The 23,946-nt window shown below is 45.5% G+C and overlaps 1 protein-coding gene and 1 long non-coding RNA gene across 3 annotated transcripts; one reads left to right on the top strand and one right to left on the bottom strand.

Annotated features, from left to right (window-relative positions):
• Nucleotides 1-1,641: 1,641 nt before the first annotated feature.
• On the bottom strand, nt 1,642-5,707 carry LOC142586020 (uncharacterized). The gene is made up of 4 exons (XR_012829176.1): nt 5,174-5,707; nt 4,799-5,047; nt 3,120-4,031; nt 1,642-3,053 (listed from the first exon to the last, which is right to left on the bottom strand). It is a non-coding gene; the product is annotated as an uncharacterized LOC142586020 (long non-coding RNA).
• A 2,471-nt stretch (nt 5,708-8,178) lies between these two features.
• Nucleotides 8,179-23,399, top strand: LOC142586019 (translation machinery-associated protein 7 homolog). Of its 2 annotated transcripts, none has more exons than XM_075697237.1 (4): nt 8,179-8,399; nt 8,482-8,537; nt 10,298-10,385; nt 22,465-22,529. In XM_075697237.1, exons 1-4 carry the CDS (start codon nt 8,384-8,386, stop codon nt 22,512-22,514), a joined length of 210 nt encoding a protein of 69 aa, XP_075553352.1. In that variant the 5' UTR covers nt 8,179-8,383; the 3' UTR covers nt 22,515-22,529. The 2 variants fall into 2 exon arrangements, with proteins under 2 accessions (XP_075553352.1, XP_075553353.1); XM_075697238.1 differs by lacking the exon at nt 22,465-22,529 and adding an exon at nt 23,295-23,399 and having other exon boundaries at nt 8,192-8,399.
• The last annotated feature ends 547 nt before the right edge of the window (nt 23,400-23,946 follow it).

The following is a 23,946-nucleotide window of genomic DNA, read 5'->3' as shown; positions in this document are numbered from 1 at the left end:
AGCGACCGACTGCGCGTCTGCAAGCTTGTCCGCGCACTGTTTCGCTTTCGCCGCGTGCCCGTTTTCGCAGTGTGCCATGAGCTTTAGGCCGCAGAATATGAGCATTTGACAGTATACAAGCAACCATTGTTGCGTGGGCGCTATCAGAGCTGTTCAAAAAATAATTTCATTGTAGAGACTTCGACGCCTACGGGGACTGTGATGTGCCGTCGTGACGATTCAATCTTCTTTTTCTTCTAAATTCTTTTACCTTGCAATATTATTTCTAGAGTTGCGTCACACTGTATGCTTGTCGGTGTTCTCAGCGTGCGATTTCCCGCTGCTCCTTTTTTGTAATCCAGTGCACTAATTCATAACACAAACATGACCATATGCCATGCTTTTTTTAAATGTGCTTCTTAGCGCTGCCTTTCCACTCCACTGAACTTGCCAGTTTCTATAGCATCGACAAGTTCATAGACCAAACCGTCATGACATTAGTCGGGCAGCGGACTCGGGCGAGCGTCTCAGTGCGCGTTTTCAGAACATCGCAGACCGGGCGCCGTAGCAGAAATCTTCCTCGCGTCTGTGCTTGCTGGATACTCGAGTTGTAGCCGATGAATGTTTGCCGGTTTTATGGTTCGCGAGCCAAGCTTCACACGGCTTCTTGTCCTGCGCCTACGTGTGAAGAAGGCTATCATCGGCCTCCGTTACGTACGTCCGGCACTGCGGCACCGAGCAGTAGCCTACCATGTTGCGCGCCTTCAAAGACAGCCACTACCTACTGCAGTGCTTTCAAGAGTTGTAAAGGAGACACTCGAAGCGGGGAAATCTCGCCACTAAATGAGGACTGCTGCGTACGAGGGAATTTAAACTCTCGTTTTCAACTCGCTTCGGCGCTCCCGAAGCAGCCGACGCGGCCGCTATGTCCACGTGATCCCTCCTAGCACGTCACGCCGACGGTGGCGCCAGCTTTTCCAGTGGTGGAGCTCGAGGCCAATATGTGTCTGCGAGGCTCGTGTTGGCTGGTGTTGTAAGAGGCTTCGTCTAAAACGTGGATATGGCTACGCAAATAACGCGTTCTCAAAGTAAAATCTTCATAAAATGTTTCCATTCACGCATATTACATCTTTACTCACCCACAGCGCATGACGAAGCGAAGAAAAGCAAGAATAGACGACCAACTGTTTGAAAGCGAGCGCGAACCTTGTCGTCTGTCCTCCAACTTTAGCGGCCCGCTGATACTTTTTACGTAACATGTAGTCGTACACACAATAACAACTTCTCATAGTTAAACAAAACATGTTTTCGCGTAATAATAAAGCTAAAACAGCTTTTCACGTGCTGTTCTAGTAGAAAATGAATCATGGTGACAGACGGAACGGTACTTGCCAAGCGCGTCTTCAAGGTGTCCTGTCTCTACGAGAACGATGCCAATCCGAATCCACAACATACCAGCATTCCCATGCTTACCACAGCGCAGCAGCGCCAGATTTCCCTCTAGGTAATGTAGTGAGAAACTCTATGGATATCGGGAACCGCATGAGCGCCGCCATGGTGCTACGCGCCGAGGTTGCCAGCTCCTGAGACGCTTGCTAGACTTGGTGACAGTAGTCAGTTTTAATCCGGCAACCGTAGCAGCGTAGCAGCATGGCGTCTCGCTTGTAGTGTCGGGATATCTGCGTGCAGCCGTGTGTTTGGGCTTTATAAGTTGGTTCTTTATTCTATGTTGCGGGACGGTGTGGGTGTAGTCCATGTTTGCCGTACAGGGGGCGGTTATGCAACCGAGGGATGATCCTGTTGAAGTTTCCGGCGGTATGCGGTTTTTAGCGGTCACGTCTGTTGCAGGAGTGTCACTCGACGAGGTTACGAGCTCGAAGCTGTGGTCAGATTCCTGGTTGGCGTTCCGTAATTCTCTTCGCAAGGTCGAGATACTTTAAAGGCATCTGCGCCCATGATCTTTCTTTTGCCTCGGTGCAGTGAGCAAGATTAACGAGAATAATATGGAGGGCATCCGGTGCAGTCGCGAATGCGTCATGGCAAATGTAGCTCGCGTCGCCTGGCGTGTGTTGTAATATCAGAGTTGGTTGTATGAACTTTATGCATAATACGCTTTGTTACGGTACCTTAACGGAATGGGTCAAGAGGACGGTGTTGGTAAATCTTTTCGTACCGCCCTAATCCTATACCCCCCACTACACACACACACACACACACATAACCCCCTTTCTTTATGTATACATACAATTCCTTGCCATGACGGATCATAGCCTCCTTTATTTTTGAAAATAGAGGAGGCTATGGAAGGATTGACCAGTTCTTGAAAAATAGAGGAGGCTATGGACGGATTGACCAGTTCAAGTTGTCAACTTGACAGTAACTTTCATAGGAATCACTGTAATAAACACAATTCCACGATCAGATTGTTTACTTGCATTTTTTGTTGTAACACTGAGGACTACATATAACTTTTTGTATATGTGAGAAAAGTATGTGGATATCATGAGCTTAAGCCAATGTGCGATACACAGACAAAGCAGCTGCTACAACATGAAATGCATTGAGGCCCACACAACACACACGTAATTAAAGGTGCAAAATATAGGGGGAAGCTTCAAAATACGCTCTGTAGCACTGCAAAGTATAACATATATTGTATGTGTACAATAAATGATCAAAAAAACAATGCATCAATGTCCCATTTGCCTTCAAGTTTATTATCAAGTTCAAGTTTACTGAAGTTTATTATGAGCATATGTACAACAGGAATATACTGAAACACCCGCAGTCAAGGTGGCTGTTCGAGGTGTGCTGGCTGCCTCAGTGTAAGAAAAGGAAATTTGGTGAGTGTCGACACCAGTGCCACTGCTTCTTGCCTCTGACCTGCACGTGCCTCTGCGGCATCTTTGTGCACAAGTGTGCTGGCGTGGCAAGGCGTAGGAGTCATCCGAAAGAGTATCATTTACATGGAGAAGTGGCTGTTCAAATTGCCTGTCGCTTTCCCTCAAATGTTTCCTTGGCGACTAGGGTGACACACCCGCAGTCAAGGTGGCTGTTCGAGGTGTGCTGGCTGCCTAAGCGAAAGAAAAAGAAAGAAATTAGATGAATGTCGATACCGGTGCTATTGATTCTTGCCTCACCTGCATTTGCCTCCACATCCTCTTGGCTTGCGGAGTCTGCATGAGGGAGCTGCTGTGGCTAGGTGTAGGCATTGTCTAAGCAAAAAGAAAAGGTAATTCAAATGGGGAATTATGGAAATAAATGCAGTTGTTATGTCTCCTTCTTGCACTCTTCTTGCCTAAAGTTTTCAAACATAGTGTCCAGTACACACCAGCACTTTGACTGCTTCTGCTTTTTACCTGCAGGTGTTGCTGCGAGATCCTTAGTATGGCTGCGTGCAGCATTGTAACACTTGGTGCAGGCATTTGAAGTGGTAGCCAAAGATATAAAGAATCATTCTTGTCTGCATACATGCTTTCAATTTCTAAATGCAGTGGCAACTATCACTATTAGTGCAAGGCCCCCCACATCTATGCGGCAAGTGCCATAGCTCGAAACTGAATTTTTCCTTTAGTATTTCACAAGGCGTCTGATATGTCCACATTAGATGTGATGTGTTTGTTTTTATTTATCCCAGTGTGGAGAGAGCATCATTAAATTGTTTTTTATTTTTGCATGTCTTGTTTTTTGGTTTATTTCTGAATTTGTCACGCGGCAGTCTCATGATGCTAAAGTGACTTATGTAATGGCAATCAGCTTTTGTTTTGCAGAAAAACAACATATTTCCTGACCCTTTGTTTGACATCCCCTCACTCGCATATTTTGCAGAGTATTCTACCTATATTGACTTGCTTGACCTCCACTAAAGAGTCTTGCATTTTCAAATACGACTCTTTTCTTAATATCATTCGACACATCTCATAATTTCTGTACCTTGAGCTTCTGATACTCTACATTCACCATTATTGCTTGTTTCTGACTAGAAATGTCTTCTTTAATTTAGAGCTTAAGTTTTACCTTTGGAACACACGGAAGGGCTTGCCATTGCATATCTGCATAAAAGGGAAACAAGTTTCATTAAACATTTGCAAAATCCAATTGAAGATTGATCAATGCAGCTTGCAGTGTGATACGACAGAATGAGCCATAAGAAGTAACGCATCTCACTTGGTAAATTAAAGCACATATTAGTGTGATGTACAAGATATGTTACACTAACTAGGTGGGTTCTCTTGCTTATACAGCAAAATAATCGGTGCGCGAGAAAAAAAAATATTTTTGCATACCCCTTGCACACACTGATTTAAGGAAAATGAGCTGGAGCTGTCCACATGATCTACTTATTTTACCTGCAAGTATGGTCAACAAAAATGTGTCCCAGCCGCTTAGTGGTATTCGGGATTATGTCAGTATTGCATATGTGCCTGTTGTCTAAAATAATTGAATTTTGAAAATGCTCGCAGGGATCTGATGTGCATATCTGCAGTTTATGGATGCATGTAAAAGATTCAGCATCAAGTGCAAGTGAACGGTCCCACAGGCGATCATGCAAATAGATTCGCAGCACAAATTTGTGACCAGAAAAGATATTCCACATGAAATGGCATGCAAGGAAGTGTTGAAAATATTGCACAGTTAATAAAACGCCTACGCTATTACAATGTAGGTTGATGCATTCGTTATGTAAAACTGAGGTGAGGCGTGCAGACACGACACAATAGTGGAGTATTTACAAGCAAACAACAGGAGCGCTGCCCACTTCTCTACTCTTGCGTCCTGTCTGCACGCCTCACCTCTGTTTTGCATAATGAATCCTTACCAAATAGCTCAGCTTTCTGTCGTTCTAAGTCTCGATGCACTCGATTTCGTCCGCCTTAGGCACTCGCCTCTTGATTACTTCGTGGCACAGAAATACTCGGCATCAGGCTGTTTTTCTGCTGCGGCCTTTGTAGAAGCATGATTGTTCAAAGTGCAACAATTAAACGGATTCTTAAGTTGCTTGTGGCTTCGCCAGTACAATTCCGGTGCGCTGGTCGGCCTGTCCAGCAATTTCCTACTGAAGGGAAACCTGCAAATAAAAACACCGCTCCGCATGTAGAAAAATACTGTGACGCTTCTCAAACGATTGTGATGCACCATAAGAGCTGCCTACTCGCGTGATATTCTCAACAAGGAGATACATTCGTTTACTTACATGTGAAGGTATATGCCAGAGCACTTCGGGGCTTCGGTGGCACATAAGGCACGAGCGTGCTATAGCATAGCGTCCGATGTCGACGCGCGATCGCATGTCAAACCTAAACCCCTAAACTTTACGACGCGTCCAAAAAACTACTACGCATCCAAAAAACAGATTCGAAACCGAAATTCGCGTCATCCATTATTGCATGAATGCGTACATCGTGATTTACATGAGTCACGGACTTAGCGATCGCTTTCTGTAAACTTAATATTAACGCACCACCTTCGTAAAGCCATCAGGTATGCGTTTTTAGATGACAAAGCGTAAGGTGACCTGTACTTGTTTTCAGCCCTTTCAATAGTAATTGCGCTGGCCACATTGACCAGTAGCAACAGGGCGGCGCCCTAGAGGTTCCCGCTTTTCCGGCCCAGCTTTTCCTCTAGAGTTGTTTTACCAACTCTATGCGGCCCAACGCGTGAGCAATTGGCGTGAGAAACTCTATGGCCCATAGCATGGAGTTTCTCACTATAACACCTAGAGGGTAATCTGGCGCCACCGTCTATGGGAGTTTCTTAAGGGGGCACCGTGCCGCCATGGGAATGACGGTATATGTATAGAGGCTAGAAGGTTATCCTAGTGTCGGGAGCGGGCGCCCTTTCCCGAAGCGCCGGAGAAACCAGTTTGGATGGTTGGTGGGGTAGTTCGAAGAGGGCGCTGCGCTCCTGTGGCGGGTTACCGACGCCAGCCGAAGGAATGCAGACACAAGTCGTCGTCAGTTTTGGGTAGCACGTGTACCGACGTAGTTCACTTTGTTGCAGCCTTTATTTTCGTTGAGACCGTACGTAGTGCCACGGCTCGGTGCGATGCGACGTTGAACTTCTGTGATAATGCCCTCAAAAAAAGAGAGGACATGTTTTGTTCCCCTTTGTAAGGGCGGTTACAAGTCGTCTATAGAAAAGGTGTCGTTGTTCCGCGCTCCATCCGACCCTGTTCGCTTGAAGGCATGGGCAAGGAACATCAAGAGAGACGTTGGAAAACGAAAGAGTGATGTTGGAAAACGAAAGAGTGATGTTGGAAAACGAAAGGCTGACCACCTAACAGAAATTATTGATGAGCTGATGGCAATTTGGAGTGTGCAGAATCTGTGTTGAAAACACAAGGCAAGCAGTTTGATCATGACAACTGTGTCGAAAAGCACAGTGACAGTAGATTAGTATATTATATAGCCGGCTATGTTGTCAGAAAGTCTTTAAAAAATTTCCATGCCCAGAGTGTGCCTCTTGCCTTTGTATTTTGCCCCTACAAGCAGATTCTGATGTAAATTCTATACTAACCAGGCAGTTTGATCATGGGGGCTTGATCTTCCCTTCCAAAGCTGTTGAGGAGCTTGTTTGTAAAGTTGAGGACACATTTACTGTGTATTTCAGCAGGAATAAGCTTCATGCTGAAAGCATGGTCTGCTTTTTGCATTTCCTTCAGGGAGCGAAGCTTAAAGAAGTGGGTTGCAGTGAGCATGGGCGGTGTTTGACAACAAACATAATAAAGTTCTATGCACTGACGAGGCTGCACTTCTTTGCAAAAGCAAAGAGCATGGAACGGAGCACTCAAAGAGAAAAACAGAAGCTCCTGAAAATGAGGCGATGCCAGTAGAATGACAGTCGCGAAAATGCTCCCTGCTTTTGTACATACCTTCGTTGTGCAATAAAAAAAAAAGAACTTGTAACATAGGTTTTGAGAGCGCTCCCCATACAGCGTTTTTGCGGACCATAGTGTGCAATCTTGTAAAGCTGCAATAAACTATATGCACGAGAAAAACGGAATGCATTCCATTTTCTCTCCACGCTTGTGGGCTGATTAGTGTCGCATATCCCGTAGAAAAAAAAATATACCAACCCCATTTTATTACGGCCGCTTGCGTAGCTTTCGTCACTCTGGTTAAAATGGCAGCACAACAGGGACGTAGACAAGGCACATAGAAACACATGACGAGTGCACCGTCTAGTTTCTGTGTGTCTTCATCTCTTACGCTGCCATCATAACCAGCTATGGGCGAACTAGCCCAAAACGAAGTTTTATTTCACCGCTCGTCACGATAAGCGTACTGGCCAATATGGTAAGGTTGACTAGCCCTCATAGATTATTGCGTGCCTGTTTTCTGAACTTGCAAATCGGCGGAAGGCGCCGGTCACTTGCGAGCGCCCGCTGCAAAGCGCGCGGGAGCCCGCAAGAGCAACCCGCCAGCGAGCGCTGGCGCCATCTGCCGGAGCATAGCAAAGTATTTCACGTCGGCACGCGCCTTCATGACACTAGGATAACCTTCTAGCCTCTATAGTATATGTGTCTGCAAGGCTCGCGTTGGCTAGTGTTGTAAGAGGCTTCGTCTAAAACGTGGATATGGCTACACAAATAACGCGTTCTCAAAGTAAAATCTTCATAAAATGTTTCCATTCACGCATATTACATCTTTACTCACCCACGATGCATGACCAAGCGAAGAAAAGCAAGAACAGACGACAAACTGTTTCAAAGCGAGCGGGAACCTTGTCGTCTGTCCTCCAACTTTAGCGGCCCGCTGATACTTCTTACGTAACATATAAGCGTACACGCAAAAACAAGTTCTCATAGTTAAACAAAACATGTTTTCGCGTAATAATAAAGCTAAAACAGCTTTTCACGTGCTGTTCTAGTAGAAAATGAATCATCGTGACAGACGGAACGGTATTTGTATAGAGGCTAGCCTTCTAGCCTCTATAGTATTTGCCAAGCGCCTCTTCAAGGTGTCCTGTCTCTACGATAACGATGCCAATCCGAAGTCACAATATACCGGCATTCCCATGCATACCACAGCGCAGCAGCGCCAGATTTCCCTCTAGGTAATGTAGTGAGAAACTCGATGTATTATACACTGTCTTAAGTTAAACAATAAAAAAAAAAACTCTATAAACTATCACACTCAAATTTTCTGATCCCCTATTTCGAACTGTGCTTGTGTACATCTCCGCTTTTTTTGTTTCCCTACTTTTCTTTCATGTTTCATGATTCATGTCACTATATCCATGTAATTCATATTGATTTTTCGCCCTCTGTGGCGATCGCTGAAATTTGCGCTGGTTGCATCAAGTCGTGGCCTGTAGTGCCTGACTGTAGTGCGACACGGTCTGACTGAAAGAACGCTTCATCGGCGTATACACAGCTTCTTTTCGTTGCCACACGTTGCCGATCATGTCTGGCCGGGAAGGTGAGCGCTTTCGTTGCAAAATGTTTCCTGTGATTGATTAAAGTGATTGCTGTGTAAACTCATCAAAAATTCGAAATTTCAGGCGGCAAGAAAAAACCCTTGAAAACAGCAAAAAAGGAACAGAAAGAATTGGACGAGGTATGGTATCTGCAATGAGCCTGAATCCATTGAGCATTTCTGTCTCACCTGCTGTCTGTTTATGACTCGGGAAGAACAAAAAAAAAAAAAAGTTTATGCGTTTTGTGTATTCAGTGACATTCGGCTGTTCTTTCATTCAAGGCCTTTGCATTGGTCTTGAGCCACAGAAACGTTTGCATTGCCATGTGCGACGAGTTCCTTGGCACAAAGGGTTTAACCTGGTAATTTTCAGAAATTGAAACCTCGGCATTGCTGAAAGTGTTCAAACTCATTTTAATACTTCCAATTTTATTTTATTTTATAAACCATTCATTTTATTCACTAATAGGTATCTTCGGAAATTTGCCATTTGTATCATTTCTACATCAATATTTATATTTTGACTTCAGTCGCGTAAGAAATTTAGCGTAGTAAGGGCGAGAGACACGCACATAAATATATATATACACATACATCGCGCATGTCAAGAAATAGCTTCCAAGAAATAAACTAAGCACAAAATGCACGTGATATCGATGATCAGTGAAGTTAAAAATCACTATCATGTAGTAACAGCGATGACTGACTTTTGCATAGTGTGGCATTCTTGGTGATATGATGCGCCTCAGATTTCTCTAGTGGCCTTGTCAGGGTGCGGGAACAATATGGTTATGCAGTTGAACAGGTGTCTACACTGGCAGGATGATTGGCAGTGTGACGCAAGATGAGAGAACGGCACTTTAAGAAATTTCGATGTTCTCTGCGGCGAATATTAACATACCCACAGCAAGGGGAAACCACGCCTGAAATACTCAACAAAACAATTTACATGCTTCTGGTGGCATTTTCCTCCACACTCTAAAAAAAAAAGTTTACACCCTTTGGGGTGTATATTTGCCACTCAACAATAATCGTCATCTGCCTTGCTTGCGTTTCCTCTCTTGAAAACTTGGCGCTTGCTACTTTCCTGTCAAGAATGCTGTGCCAAGCTGATAATGCGCAAGCCGTTTGTGACTAGGAAGTACCGGGCTCACAGCGCTAAAGAAAGGAAATGTGGGCAAGACAGATGATGATTATCGTTGTGTGGAAAGATACGACCCAGAGGGTGTAAACTTTCTTTAGAGTGCAATAATCGTCATCAGTCTTGCCTGCATTTCCTTTCTTGAAAACACTGTGCTCGTTACTTTTCTGTCGAGAATGCTCTGTCGTGCTGATAACGCGCATGCGGTACGTGACTTGGAAGTACCAGGCTCAGAGCGTTAAAGAAAGAAAATGCGGGCAAGACAGATGCTGTTAGGCAAATGTACACCCCAAAGGGTGTAACTGTTTTTAGAGTGTAGCTGCTGATGTGCCTAGTGCCCTTCTCTCCACAGTGGAACAGACACAGCTGAGTCTGTAGGCTGCAGAAAATATAACCAGAATACCAAACGCACATTTTTGAAAGCAATGCAACATTTTATGTACATAGGGAACAACTGCCCATTTCCTGTACCCCTCTGTCTTCACTGAACAGCGGTGCCTGTACAGCTCTTTCTTTACAATTCACGTGAGCTTTTCACAAGCTGATGTGATTAAGTGTGTGGGATACCTTGCAACCTTTAACCGATGCTTCATTTACACACTGTGCGCACATTGTACCTCCATGCAAAAATATTGTAATGGATGCAGGGCTTCAAATGTGATCGACGATGCACATGACACGCAATGTGCTCTTTGACGCCTTTCTGTTTGTACACTATGCTTCACAGAATGCGCTGCATGCTGTTTTCTTTTTCCCATAGAATGACCTGGAGTTCAAGCAAAAGCAAAAAGAGCAACAGAAGGCGCTGAAGGAGGCAGCGGCAAAGGCTGCTGGAAAGGGGCCCCTTGGTACGTTTTCTTCTTTCAACCAGCTGCAGTTTTTGCTTATGTACTTTATGGCTCGCAATTTTGCGGCTTTTCTTAGCCTCTCAAGTTCATGCCCACGCCTGTCACTTTCTCCATAAGTTGCGGTGCGTCTTGAAAGTCATCTTTAAAACATAGAATAAACCATGAATAGTGACATGTGCGATGTTGGAGGCATTGCAGTCATCTTCCAGAAGGCAAACCTTAGCTAAGTGAACTGGCTAATTATAGTATCAGTAGATTGTGACAAAAGTTTGGCAGCCACAACTACACTTGAGCGCTACGTAATGCGAAGTATTATTGTTTAGTAGTAGAAAGTGGAGCCAGCCCAATGTCTGTCATCACTGAAATTAATTCGCACTTGTGGAAGAAGCCAGGTGCACTATGCCTAGGATCTGAGAGCAGTTGTGTCAAGCAATAAGGTCTGAAGGTCATGTGGAGTGCTAGCCTTTAATTGCAGTGAGATCAGTGAATACCTATGTCATGCATGCTGCATGTAATCATTGCTCCCTCCATTGGCCCTAGAAATTAATTTTTATTGTCATTCAGTGTTTCAAGCATGCCAGAGAAGACATTTGATGTTTGTTTGTGATGTCCCCAAAGTGTTGTTAAAATATTTATTTAAATCAAATAATGATAAAAAGCTTGCACCCCTAGGAAGTGATCCATCAGGGCAGGAAGGAGGAAAAGAGAGGAGGCCAGGTCAAAATTTTTCTGCGTGGAAGTTAGCCCCGAGTTATGCTTGCACCTGTCTCATGGGCTGTAGTACTATATACCGAGGTTTTAGTAGAATAACCAATGTGCAAGGCCTTGACCAAGCGTCAATCTGTGGGTGAGTGGGACTGTAGTAGCTGTAGAGAGCGGGGCAACTGGCAGATTAGAGTATCGCTCTGAGTGATGGGTACAGGGTGCAAGAAGCAAGCTGGTGCTGCGGGAGTCTTGCAAATTCGAAGTCACACAAAGGAAGCCGGCCTTTCGGCCTTGCTCTCACGGGGTCTCTGCATGCGGCGTCGCGTATCATTGACAAAGCACTGCGGGTAACTCCGTTTATACAAAAGAGCGGCAACATTAGTTAATTCTTGCTCCCTCAATGCCTGTGTTGACGACAGTGCATCAGTACAAGACAGGAGCATACGTACCGCAGCGTGTTTGTGCTCAGTAGGCTGGTGAGAGTCAAAACTCGGCACACTCCCGCTATCGCAAGATTTGCGATATATGGCTGTCTCCACTGAGCCTCCTTTGGTCCGATGTACGAGCACATCTAGAAAGGCTAAGCTGCCACTATTCTCCATCTTGCATGTAAATTGAATGGCATGATGGATGGCATTAAACACCTCATACATGGCATGCAGGTTTTTCTTTTTGACAATGACAAAAGTGTCATCTGCATAGTGACAGTACATTTTGACAGGGAAGGGCAAGGACGTCATCACAGCCATTTCCATGTGTTTCATTAACAGATCAGCCACGATTACAGAAACAGGACTGCCCATTGCCTTCTATCTGGTGATATATGTTTGCATCAAGCAGAACCTAAGCAGAACCAGTAGAATTCTTCGGTCATCCCTCCTCATTTGGTCGTCGAGTTCAATGAGCCACTCAGAAAAGAGTTCTGTGGTCATCCAGGCTCATTTGTTGGCATGGTAGTCGTTTGTAGTCTTAGAAAAACACGTTTTTCCTGCAGCGAGGCTTCACGTACTTGCCGATGACGAGCGGCTTAATTTTCTTCGGGCCTGTTGCATTGCAGCAGAGCAAGACTGTCACGCAAAGATGCGACTTCTTCCCTCCTTTGCACTGCTGCCCTTTGAAGTGCATCGTCCGGTCTGGCACGAGCTGATAAGAACATGTGGTCTCGTCAGCATTGAAAATATTGTCTTCAGAGTACGATTCAGCCATGTCTAGAAACAATCATTGCAACAGGAATCTGCGCCTTCTTTCTCAGCAGCCCTTTCCTCTCGTGAGACAACCTGCCCAATTATTCCGTTCCTTTGGCGGATATGAGGAAGCCAACCTGCACTGGCATCGAACCCAGTTATTTCAAATGCATCTGCAAATTCGCTAGCTTTTTCTTGGAGCATTGGGCCAGACACGGGAACATTTTGCAGTCTGGCATCTTTGAACCACGTGAGAACAGCATGGTCCACATTTTGAAAGTTTCCCACTCGCAGCCGTTTCCTTGTAGGAGCAAGTTGTGATTCCTGGTGAAGCTTGACAATCTTGTCTCAGTCTTTCAAAATGGTCGCGATGGTCGATGGAGCAATGCCACGCGGTCTGCACACGTCAATGTGCTTTTTCCCTGGATTTTCCTGCAAGACGCCCAATTTGTCTTGTAGTGAAAACTGCTTTCGCTTCTTGGCGCCGTCGCTAGCTGCATTCATCGTTAAATCTTGCGCGAACATCGCCAAACCTTTGTCGTGAAGTTCTTGGTGAAGTTTGTGGTGAGGCAGTTGGCACTCGACGTGGTGATGATGATAGCTACTGCACTTGCGGTTGCGGCGCTGTTACTTTTAACCGAATTCATAATACTGATGTTCCTCGGTTATAAAGGTGAAAATAAACTATGTGCGTTATTCTGAAATAAGTGCTGTATTGAAATTCATGGTTACGAAATATTTTTACATTGAAAATATAGTCAATCTGGTGGGGATCTTTAAAATATTCGTAAATTTGAGAAATTCGATAATGTAGGGTTTGTAGTAACGAGATTTGACTGTATATGCCAGTATATGCTTGTGCCACTCTTAATGAACATATTTTATACCAACATGGGTAACTAAGTATGTGCCCTTGGAAATGTGCCACTCTATAATAATGAAAAAGATCCCTTTAATTTCTCTGATGTGGAGCGGAGTTGAATGCACGTCACAAGAATTCCTCAAGGACAGCGACCTGACGCATAAGGCTATGCCAGAAATGCACTGAGTAGGTACCACTTTTCAATGAATGCCCTTAATTCCAGTGCTTCTGCGAGCTGCGTCATTAATCCAGCTGCCTATTTGCTGCTCTTCAATGAAGCCGATTTGGGTCACTGAGTATGTGCCACTGAGTGCGCGGCAAGCTAAGGAACAATTCTCAGCATTTGCAGGTGTCTGTGCACCGCCCTTCTCATGTTGGAGGTCACGCACAGACTTGCCATTATATTTTTATTTTTATTTATTTATTTACACAATACTGCAGGCCAGTAATTTGGCCCTAGCAGGAGGGGCTACAAAGGATACATACAATGTAACGAAGATCAACAACAACAAAAATCAACAGAACACGAAGACCGTAGCAATGTTCATCCATCGGAGTTTGCAATATGTGACTTGAGTGCCTTCATAAAGTTGGCGGATTCAAAAATCTGTCGGGGCAAGGAATTCCATTCGTACACTGTTCGCGGGAAAAAAGTGTACTTGTGTGCGTTGGTTCTAGCGAAAATTGGCGATAAAGAGTATTCATGGCTGTCTACTTGTCCTTGTAGTTAAAGGTCTTATGCAATTGGGAAGTATTAATTTAGTTTTCGCTGCAAGACAATTGTGAAGAAAGCCAAGACGACTAATTTTCCGGCGAACCTCGAGAGTCGGTACATTGTACTTCTGCATCAATAAGGATGGCGAATCGTGCTCTCTGTATCTATCAAAAATAAATCTTATTGCCTTTCTGGCGCAGTATGTCCAGAAAGAAGCGAAAGAGAAGAACCTGGATGCCTCATGATGTGTTTCTCAGCGTTGACACGCGTCGGTGCACCGTGCATTTCGGAAGCCACGCATAGGCTTTACGGGGGCAGCGCCCGATTGAGCCGAGTGCTCTTAGGGAAGTGCAAAAGAGGAGGCTTGCTGCAGTACATGCCTCATGCACAACTCACTTCAGTGATGGCAATACGTTGTCGCTATCTTGATTCTATGCGCACACATTGCTGTTGACAGTCACCGTGAGATGGGTTCTGCTTCATCTTTATTTCTAAGGACCTTAATGGAGCTATGCATGATGTGCAAGCTGGGTGATGAAGTGCAGGAAGGCTCCTTGATTCCCACATTCCCCCCTCCTAAATACCGAGACCAGCCTGCAAAGGAGGCTGACCTAGGCCAAATGGCAAGGTTGACTCATCAAAAAGGGCTAAGCCAAAGGGAAAGTCAAAGAGGGAGTCATCGGGGCCAGGTCAGAAAAAAAGTTGAGGAGGCGAACATGTTGCTTCTCTTGATGCGAAGCCAGGGGCCTGCCTTGATCACAAAAGCCCCATCCACCAGGAATGGCCCACTGCCAAGAGGAAGAGTCGGCAACTTGAGATGGACAAGGCAGAGATGCCAGGAATGTACAAGGCATGGCTGCCATTTTGGCACAGCAGCCACTACAAAAGTCACAGGGCTCTCAGGTTTGTGTGCTGACTGGAATGGCTGGGCAGGATGATGGGTAGCCAGTTAGCAGTGGTGGACCGAGTGACCACCCCCAGCCAGTGGCCAGAGCCTCATTGGGAGGATCTGCCGCTTTTAGCAACAGCCTAGGAAGCAGGAGGCAAGGCTGGCATGAGTTCGTGGGCCCCAAGGCAGGAGTCAGTCGCTGCAGCAGGACCAGGGACAGCAGGCCTTGTGGTCAGCGACAGACTGGCAGCACGGTAGAACCAGATGCAGGGAGAAGACTGGACGTTGCAGGGGTAAGGACTAGAAGGCCCTTGGCATAGCTAGCTTGCCAAGAAAGATGCCCGCTCAGCCCATTTAATTTCGTTTCATTTTTATTCCTTAAAGACCCTGTGATGGGGTATTACATAAGGGGTATTACATTGCCCAAGAAAGGGCATTTGCCAGGCTATAGAGCTTGGTTAACACACAAGAGTGTATACTAGGCCACAAGGGCCTGTCACTGTCTCAATGTATGCCCTCATGCCGTAGCTGCATTTGTCTGTTCACCGGCATGGTAGGGAATAAAATTCAGCTACTTGCTAGTAGGAGAAAGCTGACTTGGTGCATCTTAAGAGAGGTCTGCACGAGAGGGTATATTAGGCCAAAAACACCTGTCACTGCTTCAGTCTGTGCCCTTGCACCGTAGTAGCATTTCTCCATTCACAGGCGTGGTAGGGCACGAAGTCTAGCTACCAGCTAATGGGAGAAAGGCTGCCTAGGTGCGCTTCCACGAACTGTACCAGTGACTTGGCCTGGGTCTAGTTGTGTGACAGTTTGCCTGCCATTTGTTGATTGCTTTCCGCTCTCCCCATTCACTGCTCCTGGCTAGGACTAGTTTCTCTCAGGAGTCAGCCAGCTTGTATACCACAGGGGACATTTTGGTCTCCACTGGTTACGGACCCAACCATTTGGCCAGTGGGGAGGCAAAGGTGCCTTTGGCAGCATCACTCAAGACATGGTTATTTCTGACAACATCGCCAACAATGTAGTGCACATCCTGATGTGACCGGTCATACTGAGCATTCTGTCCGGCTCGTGCTTTTGCCAGATTGAAACGGGCCAAGTGAAGGGCCACCTCCATCTGTGAGCACAGTTCCGCTGCATAGCTGGAAAGGCTGGCTTTCATGGCACATGCCCTGCTGCTAGTCCGTAGAGTGCAGGCCATTGTGTTTCGCAGCTCTCTTCCAAAGTTGAGGAAAGAGGATGTGTGCTCGGTCACTGTGGGCCACAAGGAGAAGCTTATCTTATTAAAAAAGACATCCCAATCGCTGTGTTGCCGAGCAGAGGTTGCGAGTAAAGGCTTGAGGTTCCTGTTAATTGGCTGGGTGACACATGGTTGTTTTGCAGTGCTTAATGCCAAAGGCAGCATATGCATCCACAAACACCTTGGCTGTGAAATATGACACGTCCGCAGTCAGCTCTACCGAAAAGCCGAAGCAGGTAAAGACCTGAGTCAGCTTGTCCCAGATCGTGCATGCCATTAACTTCCGAAGGGAAAGAAGTTAACCAATTTCGTAAAGTGAATTGTGATAGCCAGGAGAAAAACATAGCTTTGTCAGCTTCTGGGAAAGGGTCCCATAATGTCGCAGGCCACGACTTGCCAGGGTAGCTGGCTGTCGCTTGGATACATGATCCTAAGCGTTTGCCTGCACGAGGCTTCATGCGTTGGCACAAGCGGGTGTATTGATGGGCGTTCCACTTCATGCCTGGCCAGGTAGCAGGATGGCACAACTTTTGGAAAGCCTTAAGGCCACTTGCATGTCCAGCCAACCGTGATTCTTGGAAATGGCTCAGGGTGGCTTTCCTTAGTCTGTGGGGTATCACCACCTTGATAGACTCCCCCCGGTGAGCATCCTCAGATGAAATATAGCACAGAAGGACTATGTCAGTGTCAAGCAGATACATATCCAGTGTGCCCGCAACAGTACTAGCTGCGTCACACTTGGCGCCAACAGCAATATCAGCTGTCCGTATGCACCCGACGACATTGTCGCTCTGCTCTTCTTGGGAGCTCGCCTCCTTGAGCCTGCCAATGATTTCTCGATAAAATGGATCTCTCTGCTGTGCCTTAAGCTCCTGCCTGCTGAAAACTGTGCCAGCGGAGGTAATGGAGTTCACTAGGTACATGTCCTCGCCCAAGGCTGGCGATCCGGGGATCACTTCAGTATTGGGGATCGCACTGTTTGAGCCATCAAAGTCACAGCCTCTGTCCTCTGTTTAGTGGAAATTGGCACTATTTTAGTCATTGGAAACAAAGGCTCCAGTCTCTGTGAACGCATGAAGTTCGTGCCTTTTGAGCCGTTGGACACAGAGGATTCAGTCTCCACTGAGTGCATGGGGTTCGTGCTTTTCAAGCCATTGGAGACTGAGGCTTCAGTCTCTACTTGGATGCGAACGCTCACAGTAGTAGCGGACAAAAGGGTCAGATGCCGAAACAGGGGCAGGCGACAGTGTATCAGGCACCACGTTTGAACTCCCTTTCTCGTAGAGAGGTGTCAACGGCCAGCACGCGAGGTGGCCTGATGGCTCGCACAAGTGCTTAAGCTGGATTGTATGTCTCCTCAACAAAGGGCACTCCTTTGCCGGAGCAAACTTCCAAATAGCAAAAAGAAGGACCAACTGGCAGTTGATTCTCCCAGTGCACACCCAATCCCAAAGAGCCAGTAAATGGCAGACTGCTGCCATTTAGAATGGCGTTACTGCTCCAACAGGCACATGAGGCCTCACACGAGTGGCAAGTGAATTGACAGTGGAGCATGGTGGTTAATTTGTAGCAAAATTGTTGCTCAGCTGCGCATGAGGCAAGCGGTAGTTGGGAAAGCACAACAACATTACCGGCTGAGCAGAGTGGCTTGTGCTCTACATTCTCTACCAGTGCTGCTCGGAACAAGGAGAGGCCAGCGAGTGGTTTTGCACCTATACCGAGGCGCAGCTTTAGCACACCGGACATTGAACTGCGCTCAGGACGGAGAGGCCAGCGAGCAAGCTCGCGGCCATGCCAGAGCGGGGAGGCTAAGACACAGTACATTCATCTGAGAAAGGTGCTCAAGACAAGGAGAGGCCACTGAGCGTGTTTACTCTAGCACTGGTATGGGGTCACTGCTCTACAGTATATTGGCCACTGTGTTGTGCTTGGTGCAGGGAAAGGCCCGCGAATGATCCAGCAGAGCAGGGGCTCCAACACTGCACATGGCACAGTGAATGGTGCTCAGCACAAAGGGAGGCCAGCAAGCATATTAATGCTGGCATCTAAAGTGGTCTGGCTCTGATGTCGCATGTTGGGCGCTTGCAATTGCGCTCTGGACAAAGAGGGGCCAGTGAATGAAGACAGCATGTCAGGAGGGCTAGTAGATGCTCTACCATTTCATAACCTCAGCGGTGGTTAAATGGTAGAGCGTTCACCGTGTATGCTCAAGGCGCTGGATTCGAATGCCAGTGTCACCAGAAACCCACCGTTTTTTTTTTTCTATTGGGTAGAGATTTGCCACGACCTGGCATTCTATTGTTTATATGGGTTTTCATCTTGAAAGGGCGCCCTATAGAGATTTGCTAGGGTCTCTGGGCATTGCTTGTCCTCACCACAGCTTTGAGGAAATAGTCGATCATCCGCAACTGCTGTGGGAGGCAGACCAGCACTGCTGCCAAGTACCCACTGGTAAAATAGGTACAAGCGTATTCCTGACCTGGTGCTCAGCAACTACGGGAGTTTCACACGATTGGAAGGAAACCCACCTATTGGGATTTTGGTGGCATCGGAGTGCCAGACTCCTTTTTTTTGAAGTACTTTGGTGTTTCGTTTGTCTTGGTTCTTGTACAGCAAGCACTGCGGTCTGAATGATCCTCTGCCAAGTAATGCACCCATGGAAAGCCAGACACCTGCCTGGGGGGTCACTAGTACCTGTCTTGTGAACCAGTGGGTGTATGGCAGTGGGGACTGAACCACGCAACATCCACAGACGAGCAAGGTGTCCTTCCTAGTGGGCAACGGCTTGCAATGTTGTTACATATTGGGTCTTGCCTCCTCAAATAAATTGTATCATAAGAAGCCAACAAACAAAGACACCAAGGACAACACAGGGGAAATTACTTGTACTTATTAAATGAAGTAAAGAAATTAGAAATGAATGGAAATGAAAATGGATGAAAAAACAACTTGCTGCAGGTGGGGAACGATCCCATGTCTTCGCATTATAGAAAAAAATTGATGAAAAGACATAGACAAAGCGACAGGAACGTGGCTGGACTAACAACTGAACTTCATTCATGAAAATGACGTCCGCCAAGTCCGTAGCATTATGCGTGCAATGCTCTACCAATTGAGCTACTGCGGCAACATTTCCCCATCCACTTTCTTGGGTATTTGTTTCCTACTAGAACCCTGGGACGTGTGACTCGTGACGCCTGCGGCAGGAAAGATGTTCCACATCCGCTGCCAAGGTTTGTGAGTGGTGGCGCTGGCTGACACTCCCAGGGCTCTAGTAGGAAACATAAGTACCCCAGAAAGTGGATGGGAAGACGGCGCCGCAACAGCTCAATTCGTAGAGCATCACACGCGAAATGTGAAGGATGTGGGATCGTTCCCCACCTGCGGCAAGTTGTTTTTTCATCCACTTTCAATTCCATTAATTTATAATTTCTTTATTTCAATTTGTAAGTGCAAGTAATTTCCCGTGTTGTCCTTGGTGTCATTGTTTGTTGGCTTTTTATGGTATGATTAATAAAAAAAAATCAGGCCCCTCGGTTAACCCCCTTCTTGTCCTCCTCAAATAAAGTTAGTTGCAAGCTTGGCGCTCCGTCTCCTTTCTCCTTTGTTTTTTTTTTTTTTTTACTTCATGCCTCAGTATGTCAGATTAGCGAAAATTTTGTGGTTGTAAATTAAACAGCTTTCACGTGTTTTATGGCACAGTTATACAAGACAGATTGCACACGTTGGAAGAAACCTGTGGATGTCTTCACTGTAACTCGGTTTAGTCGCACACATCCCAGGACATGGTCTTGCTGGCATGCTCTAGTTGGTGAACATTTTTGATCTTGCTTGCTCGAAGCAAACTGTATGCACAATGCCTGTTGCAAATCTAAATCGTCAAAGCGGCTTTGTTACACTATGTACACTCAGGGAAAGTCATTTTATGAAGTATTAATGAAACTTCTGACAATTTTTAGATTGATGCACATTAAGTAACCCCCACTGTATTTATTATTTCAGTTAAAATTCAGACCATACCATCAGGTATATAGATTTATGATACACACTGCACCAAAAGTGCTTGTCACTGCACAAGTCAGATCTCTGCCTGTGCTAAAAGATCAAATGGCTGTTCCACCACCAAGTTTTTAGTGCCTCACAAAACAAAATCCGTTACTGCTCAACCTTGCATGCTTCATGCACACAATTTACGCAGATGTTTCTGAAACAGATCTAAATGTTCCGCATAGTGAAGAGGAAGGTCTTGAGCAAGAACTAAGTCCTGGGGCAGGATATCGGAAGCATCTCACTTTCCAAATGTTCTCCTGCACTCGTGATTTGCCAGTGCTGCACATTTTTAAGCGGCCATGAGCATAAAAAGACAGGAGCTCAAATTGAACATTGCCTACTCGGTGATGCGGGAGGCAAAGCGAACATCTTGAAACAGGTGCTTGCATGATACCGCCCCAGGAGAAACTTTTGTGAGTGAGGCTTCTTCAGATAAGATTACTTTCACCATTCGCCCTGTTGGCCACTCTGGCCACAATTCCCTCATGTGTCATAGACTTGAAAGTCTTTATAGCATCATCGGCATACTGAAGGCCATTGCTGACACGTCACTGTTGACTGAGGATCAAAGCTCCACGTTTCAGCAATAGCCCAGTCATGTACCACTCTGTAAACCTCTTAATCCAGCCATTGCTTATCTGTAAATCAGTGCCGTGAAGCAGGAATGGAAAATGTTTTGCCTTTCTGCCAAAATTGGCTGGCAAGTTCAGCACAGGGGTTCAAGAACCGCAGGAGTCATTATGCAAAAAAGAGGTGAGGCGTGTAGACAAGACACAAGAGTAGAGAAGTGGACAACACGAACGCCGACTGTCAACTGAAGGGAGCACTGAGGCGAAAAAAGAAACACAAAATTAATCTGTGCAAGCTCAGGAATGCCACGTGTCAGTCGGGTACATGTGCGGTCTACGTGAGAGATAACTGTTCAGGCACTTAATCTCTTCCTTATGTAAAGTAATCGAAGGCTGACTCACGCACGCACTTCCGCCATTATAGATAAGCCATGCGTCTACCATGATACGTGTATCTTCATTCTTATTCCTGTACAATATTGTGCATTAACCTAACTCTGGCATGCAGTTACAATCTTGGCAATGTAAGGAAAGATTAGAAGGCGATCCACTGGTTAATGACCTTTTATGTTCCATTAGCCTCTGATTGATACACCGTCTCATTTGCCCTACGTAGAACTGGCCACAGCTAAGGGGAATTTTATAAACCACACCCATATGACAGTGATCAGTAAAACTGTTGTTCTTATTGTGCTTCTCTGGACAAATATCTGTTCTTTTTTTGCCTTTTACCTGCTCCTTTTTCCTCTGTACGGCAGCGCATATCTTACCTAGCTTTTTGGGAGCAGTGAAAGCAACATTAACATCATATCTACTTGCAACTTTTTTAAGCCTGTGCAACACTGAATGAATGTATGTAATAGCCACTACTCTTTTTTTTGCTATTACTGCTTTCTGTAACCATGTCCGTCCCTCTTGAAACTGACTTCTTTAGGCGCTCAGCCACAGTTCTCCACTAACTCGTGCATGTTCTTGCCATTCTTGTGATCCTTCACGATGCTGCACTTCAGAGATATTACTGTGCGTATTGTTTTTGTTGACTCCTGGTGGAAGTGACACTGGAGGGTCCGCCATCGCAGACAGGCAAAAGACACAGCAACTAAAATGTCACAGTGGCTACTGGATTGCATGTGCACCTACAGCATAAAAAAAGCAACATGGTTCGTTTGACCAAATATGCTGGAAACGGGTTGAGACGAATAGTCTGTATTGGAGTTCCCGCTTAATCTTTGACCTGTCTGCTGCGTTAGGAGCAGTTGATTACTTGTTCTAATGGGGCAGATGTTGAAGGTCATAGTACAAGATAATTAACGGCATGACGTGTGCCGCTCATAGTTGCAGCGCAGAGCCATTGGGTTTCAAGTGTCACTTGGACTTTCTTCCACTTCTGCTTAGTGTTGACTAGCACTCATCATATCTCATTGTTATAACTGAGGCAGCATTGTAATGTGCCACTTTACTGTAGAACTAACAAAGCAGTGGTGATGCTGCAGCTGCCCATTGATGTATCTCCAATGGTATAGTTGGTATTGTTTTAAGTGGGTTTGATTGCATTACTGCGATGAAAATTTATTTTCTATGTACTGTGTATGAAGAACCTGGTGGTCCTAATAAAACCCCATCGCTCAGTGATCCAGCGTTGTTCAGCATGAGTCTGTACAGGGTAATCCACTCCTAAGAGAAACACATTTATAAAGATTTAGCCAGTCAGGTGCATTTTGGCTTGCCATATTGGAATAGAAACATGAACAGGCAGTGCTGTTGGTGACACTGTATATAAACCAAAAGTGCTGGAATGTTATCTGTTTTGCAATGGTTCTTGCAAGAGAAGTATAGTAAGTAGAAAGTTTTTACTTCGGCAGATGAGAGTACACCGCTACAGAGTGCAATAAGAGGGCCAGGAAATGTTTGAGCACAGAATCACCATTTGGCACCACCAGCGCTCCTGTTTGCAATTTTCGAACAGGTATTTAGCAGCTTAATTTGGTGTAAAAGCCTGCACACAAATCTATTATAGGTACAGATTTTTTAGTGAGTCATATTGGCCACATTTTTTGTGAAGGAAATGCTAAAATTATGTTTAATGTAGTACGGATGTGGCCCTTTCCAGAGCCTTAATTATAAGCTGTCTCAGTCAGTAAGTTGATTGTTCACAAGTGGATATGCTCCTTGATATCAATGTTGTCATGGGGCCCTCAGCTTGGCACTTGCTTTATTAAGCCATTTTGCTACGTGATACCGTAAATTTTGCGCCGGCATGACCTTTACAGGTGATTGGCTTCTGGCTTGATAAGCACTACCGCACTAGTTCTTTCAAATGATGGAATTGCTCCACAATTTTCCACACATAGTTTTCTGAGCAACATTATAAACATGGGGCTTCCAATTCAAATCAAACAATTTTTTTTTTAGGAGTACCATAAGTGTTTGGTGTGGAATTTGACTGAAGTGTGTTACTGTTCTAAGGAAAGGCTTATTGCTCCATGCTGTTACTGGAACAACGAAACCTGACCATTTTGAACCCAAACCAAACCAGTTTAGTTTTTCAGCTCAACACTACCTGAAAAACAAGAATTTTAGAAAATCTGTTGACCATAAAACCAGCTAATGGAACTTGGGAGTAGCCTACACAAAGCTTCATTGTCTATATAGGTGGGTCGAACACGAACTGAAACCCTGATTGTCTTTTCAGTGTCTGGAGGCATCAAGAAGTCTGGAAAGAAATGACACACAATCAGTCCTGCTGGATTCTGGCAACTTATTATTGTGCAACACTTAATAAAATTTCTGACATGTGTCCATTGGTACTTTATTTTTGTTGGGAAATATAATTGCCATTGGAGTGTGGTCATGTAAGCCATTTTCAAGGCCTTCAAAGCCCTAAAGTTTCCTGTAGAGCTAAAGAAAGAAAAACTGAATTTTGCTTTTGGCTCAGCCTAGTGAATTTTATGTGTATGCCCAACCATGGAGGCTTATGCCAAGAGTCAAGTCAATCCAGTTCAGTTAGCATCTTTGTGGTAGGGAGCCAATGTGTAGTGGTGTCGCCCGACAGTCTGTGCAAAGAAAAATGTTTAGCATCACTTTCTCGTTCCACCCCATGCAATAAAAAAAGTTTTCTCTTCCTGTAGGGCACTTTCATTTTCAACCAGTCAAATGAAATGTTGCTGTAATACTTTAAAGGGCATCGGAAGAGTTTTAAAACTCGTTGAATGTTTTCTGCAAAAGCTGCAATGCACTCATCATACATATAGCAGCCCATGTATGCAGTGAACTGCATACACCCTCCCCGCAGGGGCGTCTGCGTCAGCAGGCGTTTGGTGTGTTGCGACACCACGTACCCGAGC

This window comes from Dermacentor variabilis, chromosome 6 (assembly GCF_050947875.1).
Source record: "Dermacentor variabilis isolate Ectoservices chromosome 6, ASM5094787v1, whole genome shotgun sequence".
NCBI lineage: Eukaryota > Metazoa > Arthropoda > Arachnida > Ixodida > Ixodidae > Dermacentor > Dermacentor variabilis.
Note: the sequence above shows the minus strand (reverse complement) of the source record. Positions and strands in the feature narration are given on the sequence as shown.

Bases quoted from the DNA above. Each gene is read 5' to 3' on its own strand.
- LOC142586019 (XM_075697237.1), top strand. The intron at 8,538-10,297 runs GTATGGTATCTG...TTTTTCCCATAG, and splicing joins AACAGAAAGAATTGGACGAG to AATGACCTGGAGTTCAAGCA. The intron at 10,386-22,464 runs GTACGTTTTCTT...TTACTTCGGCAG, and splicing joins TGCTGGAAAGGGGCCCCTTG to ATGAGAGTACACCGCTACAG.